General features: G+C 47.6%; 1 protein-coding gene across 4 annotated transcripts; it reads right to left on the reverse strand.

The window, feature by feature from the left end:
* Positions 1–2,116: 2,116 nt before the first annotated feature.
* P2RY11 (purinergic receptor P2Y11) lies at positions 2,117–7,543 on the reverse strand. 4 transcript variants are annotated; one of them, XM_033923537.1, is made up of 2 exons: positions 7,168–7,543; positions 2,117–3,454 (listed from the first exon to the last, which is right to left on the reverse strand). In XM_033923537.1, the coding sequence occupies exon 2, from the start codon at positions 3,420–3,422 to the stop codon at positions 2,490–2,492; it is 933 nt and encodes a 310-aa protein (XP_033779428.1). In that variant the 5' UTR covers positions 3,423–3,454; positions 7,168–7,543; the 3' UTR covers positions 2,117–2,489. The 4 variants fall into 4 exon arrangements, with proteins under 4 accessions (XP_033779428.1, XP_033779426.1, XP_033779425.1 ...); XM_033923535.1 differs by having other exon boundaries at positions 7,068–7,543; XM_033923534.1 differs by lacking the exon at positions 7,168–7,543 and adding an exon at positions 5,675–5,912.
* Between the last annotated feature and the right edge of the window lie 203 nt (positions 7,544–7,746).

A 7,746-nucleotide genomic window follows, 5' to 3' on the forward strand; every position in this document is an offset into this window, starting at 1 on the left:
CCTTACCTCTTGTATCCCCTTCCCCAGGTACAGGCTTTCTCCTACTATCACTCCTGCCATCCTGCACCTTGCTCACCTACTTTAGAACAGTATCTGTCCCTCTTGTATCCTTCCCCTTGTGGTCTTGCATTTCTCTCTCCCTCTCCCTCTCTCCATTAGTCCAGCACCTCTCCTTTGCTTTCCTCCCCCTCTTTTTGGTCTCTCTCTTCCCTTCATCCCAGGTCTGGCATCTCCCCTCCCCTCTCTTCCTCCTTCCTCCTCCCTCTGCACAGGCCTGCCTCCCTGCCCTGAAGGCCTGCTCCCCACCACGAAGACCTGTTCCCCCTAGGAAGGCACTTGCTCCCTTCCTCCCCGCACGAAGGCCTGCTCCCCCCCAGCGAAGGCACATTTTCTCCTCCCTACCGCGAAGGCCTGCTGCAAACAAATGCCTGCTCCCCCGCCGTGAAGGCACATTTTCTCCTCCCCCCACCGCGAACAAACGCCTGCTCCCTCCGCAGCCTGCACCTTCCCCGCTCTTACCTCCTTACCGCTAATAGGGCAGCTTGCAGGCTCGCTGGTGTAATAGCGATCCCTGCAGCTGCCCGTGGTCCTCAGCGGCACGTTCTCTCTGCCGCGAACCTGCCCCTGATGTCAGAGCAGGGACAGGATGTAGCAGGAACAATGTGCCGCTGAGGACCATGGGCAGCTGCAGGAATCACTTAACACCAGCGAGCCTGCAAGCTGCCCTATTAGCGTTGAGGTAAGAGCGGGGAAGCTGGAGGCGGTAAGAGCAGGCAAGCTGGGGGAGGCCTTTCTGACCGACCCTCCCCCCTCAAGCAGGAGCAGCAGCGGATGGCCAGCAAGAGACAGCGCTGCAGCTCCTGCTTTAGGAAGGCACGGGGGAAGGGTCGGCCATTGAATCGGGAGGCTGATTTTTTATTTTTTTTTTTTATTCGAATCGTGAATCGGGCAGCACTACTGGGAACACCTCTCTGAAATGCTGTGGTGCAAGCAGGAGATTGCTGTGACTCAGGAGTATAGCTAGACACACAATTTTGGATGGGCTTGAGCCCAAAGTGTCAGGCATGAGAACCTTACCCCCTCCCCCTGTAATTTTCAGAAATGACTTTTCCATGGAAAGGGTGACTGCTTGGAACGGCCTCCCAGTGAAGACCAAAAGTTATCTGAATTCAAGAAATCTTGGGACAAGTATGCTGGATCTCTAAGGGGAAGGAGGTGATAACAGATGGCATGGTTAGGCAGACTAGATAGGCCATTTGGCCTTTATCTACCTTCATTTCTTTGCTGGAAGTGACTCGTACCTGCTACATAAGCGGACCCTGAACTTTTTCTCTAACCTGATCCTACCTATGCGGAAACAGGAAGTTGCATCATAGGGAAGACATGGGGCTGGCAAGAACAGCAGGTATGAATTGCTGCTCACTACTAGCAAATAAATGGAGATGTTTGGTGGGTAGAGCTGAGATGCTGGAACGTCTGTAGGGATGGCAAGGGATAGATGCTTGGAGTCTGACTTCAGCTGCTGAGGTTTGAGGAGCCCCGCAAGTCACATCAGAAATACATCACTGCTGTATGGGAAGGCTTCTGCCCACCCATGGCTATGCCACTGCTGTGATGAAGCCTCCATGGAGAATTGGGACCGGAACAATATCTGCCCCTTCACCTTTCATCCCAAGTGACTAGCACATCAAGTGTCAGCAGTCGCTTAGCTAGTCAAAGCTAGAAAATCTATGACAGACCTCTGAAACAAAACAGAAGTGGGGGGGGGGGGGGGGGGGGGGGGGGAAGGGAACCTCTGCTTATCTTTCCTTCCTCCTCTCTGTTAAGAGTTTTGTCTTAAGTTAAAGGAAGCAGACTTCAAAAACCAGCTGTTTTAGGTGACGAAGTTTTGGGAACTTGTGAGGGCGCTGCTCCCTTCATCAGGTTGAAGCAAATTAGCCGAACCCAAAGTCCAGAAAGGCTGATTGAGAAAATGCAGGGGCTGAGGATACCAGGGAAGGTTCTGGCAAAATGCAGAGAGCATAGGGCTGAAAATAACCAGAGGAGACTTCAGCAAAATACAGAAGGCATTAGTGAGTAGAACAAAACTGTCAATGTTTAAAAGACAAAACTTTTTCTTAAGAGAATAATGGATATATAATAAAAATCATAAGCAGTTCTTACAAGAAACAGACTGACTGAAGTGTCCCATCTGGCACCAGTATGTTCCAAACAGTCAACACTAGTAGAATAACAGCTTACTAGTATTGTACCTAAGGCTGCTGCCCCTTGCATGGGTTTTAACGCACCCTATCAGGTTCCATTCTCTTGTCCACCTCATGGAACAAAAACACAAAGCTGCAGCCCTCACTGCAGCTTTCCCTGGAGCTACCAGAAAGGTCAGGCAATTATTACAGTCCTGCAGCCCTCCTGGCTGTTTTCAAGTGTTTGAAAGCAGCAAAAAGCTACCAGGGTCTGGCATAGCAGTCCAGCCTTGGCTACTTTCAGGCTTACATTATCCCATTGGTGGTTCTTGTGGGCTTTTTCCTCTGTGCACAGCTGCAGATGGACCTCATACTGTCCGCCACAGCAGTGTACAGCAAGGGGTGGACACACATGTTCAGGGTCACCAGGACTTTGGTAACCTGGAAGGCAGAGTGAATCCAGGTCTTGCAGGGCTGGTAATCCAACTTGTGCATTCTCCGGTAGAGGTTGAGGTTCCTCAAGATGTGGTAAGGCACAAAGGAGACAGAGTACAGAGCAAGCACCACAATGACCATGATAGCCACCTTTTTTTTCTCCAGCCCCGTGATATTCTCGTTCTTGAAGACCGTCCTAACAACAGATATGTAGGAGGCCAGAGTTAGGAGGAAAGGTAGCCCACACCCAAAACATGCCAGGAAAAAGCTGTAGGGCAGATAATCTTGTAGGCGTCCATCAACTGCAGTTCCAATACATTCAGTGGTGTTCCCTTGTGACTCCAAGGTGGAGAAGGTGAACACTGGGGCACAGATGGCTGCCACCAATATCCAGACTGCCACGCTGATGGCCTTGGCATGCCTGGGGTCTATTCTGCCGTGGGCAAACATGGGATGGACAATTGCCAAGTAGCGGTTCAGACTCATACATGTGATGAAGAAGATGCTTCCGTACAGGTTGCTGTTGAAGAGAAATCGTTCCAGTTTGCAAACTCCTTCCCTGAAGAACCAGTGCTTGTCATTGTAATAGTAGATCACAAGCAAAGGCAGGGAAAGTGCATAGAGAAGATCGCTAACTGCTAAGTTCACAGAATAAATGATCCCTGTGTGCCAGGTCTTTTCTCTGGTGATGAACAGGTACAGTGCCAGGATGTTCCCACAAAATGCCAGGAGAAACTCAATGCCAAATGCAGAAGGCAAGAAGGCTACTTGGAACGCGGCAAAGGATGTGTTGCATTTCTCCATTCTTTCTTGCTCACTGAAGTTTTTTGGGGAACCTAGGATGGCAAGAGGAACCAGAAGAGGATCAGCTGTTGATTGCTTGCATTGCTGACCAAAACTGCTGCTTTTTTTAAGTTTTGGCCAAAATCGAAACTGTCTGCAAGTTTTTGGACAAAACTGAAAATGTAGCCAAAATTCATATAGTCAAGGCAGCCATTTTGAAAGCAAAGCCAGAATGAGTAGGAGTAACTGCCTTAACTTAGGGTTACCATATGGCTCCAAAAAAAGGAGTAATCATATAAAGGATATAACCCACTAAATATGGAAAGTGCAACACAAACTTAAATCCTAATCCAGGAAAAGGCCTCAGAATTGGAGCCTACGCGTAGTCCTATCATGGACTAAACTGTCAGCGTAGTAAAGCACTCCACGCTCCAGTCATAGGCCAAAAAACCTGGAGTCTATAAAGTTTTTTTCTAACTAAATATTAATTTTTGTAAACTTTTTTTCTTTTTTCTCTAAGTTAAACCCTAAAAGTCCATATTAAAATATTCATATCAAAAATGTTCAATTAAATAATGTTTTAAATAAACCTTCAGGGTGTATATTCTGCAGTTACTTTATTAACGTAGCCTCACTCTAACTAAATGTAGACGTTGCAGTTTCTTAAGGTTAGAGAAATGAAAGGCAACATAGTAGCAAATGGTCAAAAAGTCTCATAATGATTTTACAATTCACTTATCTTAAACGGTGTTCATTTGTAGCTTTAAGAGACAAGTCGCAGTCTAATGCCTGTGCACTGGCTATGCCGCCGACGCGGCAGCGTTTCGTGGACAATAGTGTAAGTCCACTTACACTTCGTGTAAGTCCACTTACACTTCGTGGACTTTCCCATTACACTGCTAGCAGTGCCATATTCTCCTTACAGTACCAACACTTAAAATAATAATGCAATCCCCCACCCATGCCCCTTTCCCTTCCCTAATAAACTGCAGACATAGCTTTGCCCAAACATGGAATCACATTGAAGGATACGGGTAAACAGGGTCTCCATCAGGGAGCACCTAGCTTGGCCTCCACGTGTGCGGGTCGCCGGACTAGATGGACCTAAGGTCTGATCCGGTGAAGGCATTTCTTATGTTCACATTTGTAAAAATTACTTAATGGACATTCTTTAAATAGGGATGGTATTAAAAAAAAACAAAAAAACTCCCTTCCCCCAGACACCAACCACAGGAGCAAAAATACCAGTCTATGCTCAGTAATTTTACTTGAGGGGGGGGGGGGGAATGGAGAGGTCAGGGAGGAAGGGGCAATCTTGTCAAATAATCCATTTGGGATATTTTTATTCTCCAAAACATGGGAAGACAGACTTCTGGCTTTCCAACATCTTAGAGGCAACACAGCTAGACTTTCCCTGCCGCTTAGAGGTTAAACCTCCCAATGCCCCCCCCCCCCCCCCCCGGACAATGGCAGAACATAAAGTGGATGCAGGTAATATTCATAATTAATTTTTTTAAAAACTCATCAGGGTCCTGGCTTCACATCTCCTGCAGCAAATAGAACTGGAACAACACTTAGCCTAGTGCACACCTCCCCAAAATAATTTCAGCCAGTTTAAAATGGGGGGGGGGGGGGGGGGTGAAACAACCTGTAGCAGTAGCCCGCCCCACAAAGGAGAGTTTCTGTGAGCAGCACTTTGGTCTAGATCTGTCCTTTCTTTTACTCCCTCTCCAGAGAGAAAGCTTTCCTCTGATCCCTCATAGGTCTCACCTCCTCCTCCCTTGAATCCTTTTGTCAGTTATTCCACCCCTTCAGGATGCTCCACAACAGTCCCTGCCTGGTCTCTGTTGGAGTCTAGCCCAGTTAAGAGTCTGCTCCTGCTACTTCTACATGCTGAGACACCCAGACACCCCTCCCCAGCTCTGTCTTCCCTCGCCCCTCCTCTCTGGCTCTCCTTCCTCTGGATGGCTTTTTCCTGTGTGTGACTTTAAAAAAAAAGCATGAGAAAAAAAAAAAATCAGCCTGAGACTTTCAAACTGTGTTTCCTGTGAATGCTGTAAAGAAACACCAGTGAACCCAGAGCTAGAAATGCACAGCTCTGGGTTCTAATTCCACCCCTACAATAAGCTCACATAAAGCTATAGAAGCCATAGACTTAGGTGAGTTCCAATCCTATCACTGCCAATCTTATCTGTGCAAGAAGTTTCAGCTGGCATAAGTCCTCATGCCCAAAGTTAGCACAGGACTCCAGTTCAAAATCAGTTAAAACTTACCTCTTTGAACGAGCATTCTTAGAGTGAACATGTAGTCCTCGGTGACAGCAGTTGGTGTCTGTATTCCCTCCAACCCCTTTTTTGTCTCTGTGTCATGACCAATTTGAAAAGGACTGTATTGTGAACGATTCTTTCCTATTTTCTTGCTCTCTTTCCAGTTTATTAAGACTGTACACTGCCTTGCTCCATTCAGTTAAGTTGCAGGCGGTACAGCAAGCTTTGAATAAAATAAGCACTCCTTAACATAATAGCGTAGATTTCTCTCAGCACCTAAATGCATGTGCTGTTTACTGAAAATCTGGCCCAAAATGCCTAGAATTTTAATAAAATCTTGGAGAGTGTGTGGCACAGTGGCTAGAGCTACAGCCTCAGCACCCTGAGGTTGAGGGTTCAAATCCCACACTGCTCCCTGTGACCCTGGGCAAGTCACTTAATCCTCCCATCGCCCCAGGTACAGAGTGTAAACCCACTAGGACAGATAGGAAAAAATGTAAACCACTTACACTAAGTGGTATATAAAATCTAGACCATAACAGACATTAATAAGAGCCCACTGTGAGAATAGCTAAGGGAAACTCTATTAGGGAGTTGGGGCAAGGCCATTGGATTTTGGTGAGAAACAAAACATGTCGGCCCCTGCACTGGTTCTTGGTTTGCGTTTTAGAAGATCCTAGAACCAGAACTGCAACCTACACCACAGTTCATTGCACATCCCTGCACGAAAACCAGCTGAAAATGAGGGAGAAGGAATCGGAGAGGACTAAAGGACAGAAAGGCAGTCAGGTTTTCAAGATGCCCACAATTAATATGCATGGAATCAATTTGCATACACTGCCCTCTTTAGTATGCAAATCTGTCATGCATATTCATTGTGGATATCCTGAAAACCCAAATGCCTGGGGGGTTCCCCCATAACTGAATTACTGACTGACTCACAAACATCAGAAGGCAACCGGTAGCAATTACTTGGGCTGGAACGTCACATATCTCAGAGTGGGGGCTGAGTTGGGGGTTCTCCTATGTCCATAGATGGTGTGGCAGCAGAAAAACACAGACTTATCCCCAGCTCTGTGGCTTGGGCTAAGAACCGAGACAATGGCACTCCTCTCTCCTCAGAGATCATGCAGCCAGTGCCAAAACTGAGATTGGAACCCAAGATTGCTTCTTATAGAGTGCCCGATACCCCCCCCCCCCCCCCCCCCCCCGTCAGCAAATGGCCCTGTGTATATTTACACGATGCACAATAGGGGACTCAGCTGTTCTTCAGTAACACTTGGTTTAACCAAGGTGGCTACAGAAATACCCTCTGACTTCTGCTCTCCTCCGCAATGAGACACATTCAATACTTCCACCTCTCCCCCCTGGAACCAAGCCAAGTCCCAGTTCAACACACCTCCTAGTGTAGCTCAAATACCAAAAGCAAAGTCTCCCCAACCTGTCTGGGCAGTGTGCAAGGCTTCCTTCCACTGTTTTCTGGAGCACAAAATACCCACATTATATCCAGCAGCCAGTTTCCCCTTCCCCAGGGTCAGGGAAGGGGCTGAGCTCAGACCAACTGTCCCCTGTGCTCTGTTCCTGGTGGCATTATGGCTGCATCTTTCTCCTTCACTGGTAGTATAAGTGTTTAAAGTCAAGGTCTCCCAACTTCACACTTCCCAGCCTGAGAAAAGGTTGTGAAAACAGGAAGCTGCCATTTCTGTCCTAATCACATCCTGGATTTCATAATTTCTTGATATTTAGAGGATTCTCTGATGCAGCCTCGACTCTCAGGGGACTTAGGTTTGGCTCAGATATGTGGCCAGTTTCCAAGAAGCCCCGTGACAGTCAAAGGATCAGGAGTCACACTGAGTCAGCAGTCAAGAGACAAGTGAGGAGGGGAGGACAAAAAAGCACAGTTACTTACCGTAACAGGTGTTATCCAGGGACAGCAGGCAGATATTCTTTACGCATGGGTGACGTCACCGACGGAGCCCTCGGTACAGACCTTTTTAACTAGAAAGTTCTAGTTGGCCGCACTGCGCGTGCGCGAGTGCCTTCCCGCCCGACGGAGGAGTGCGTGGTCCCCAGTTAGG

This window comes from Geotrypetes seraphini, chromosome 16 (genome assembly GCF_902459505.1).
Source record: "Geotrypetes seraphini chromosome 16, aGeoSer1.1, whole genome shotgun sequence".
Taxonomy (NCBI): domain Eukaryota; kingdom Metazoa; phylum Chordata; class Amphibia; order Gymnophiona; family Dermophiidae; genus Geotrypetes; species Geotrypetes seraphini.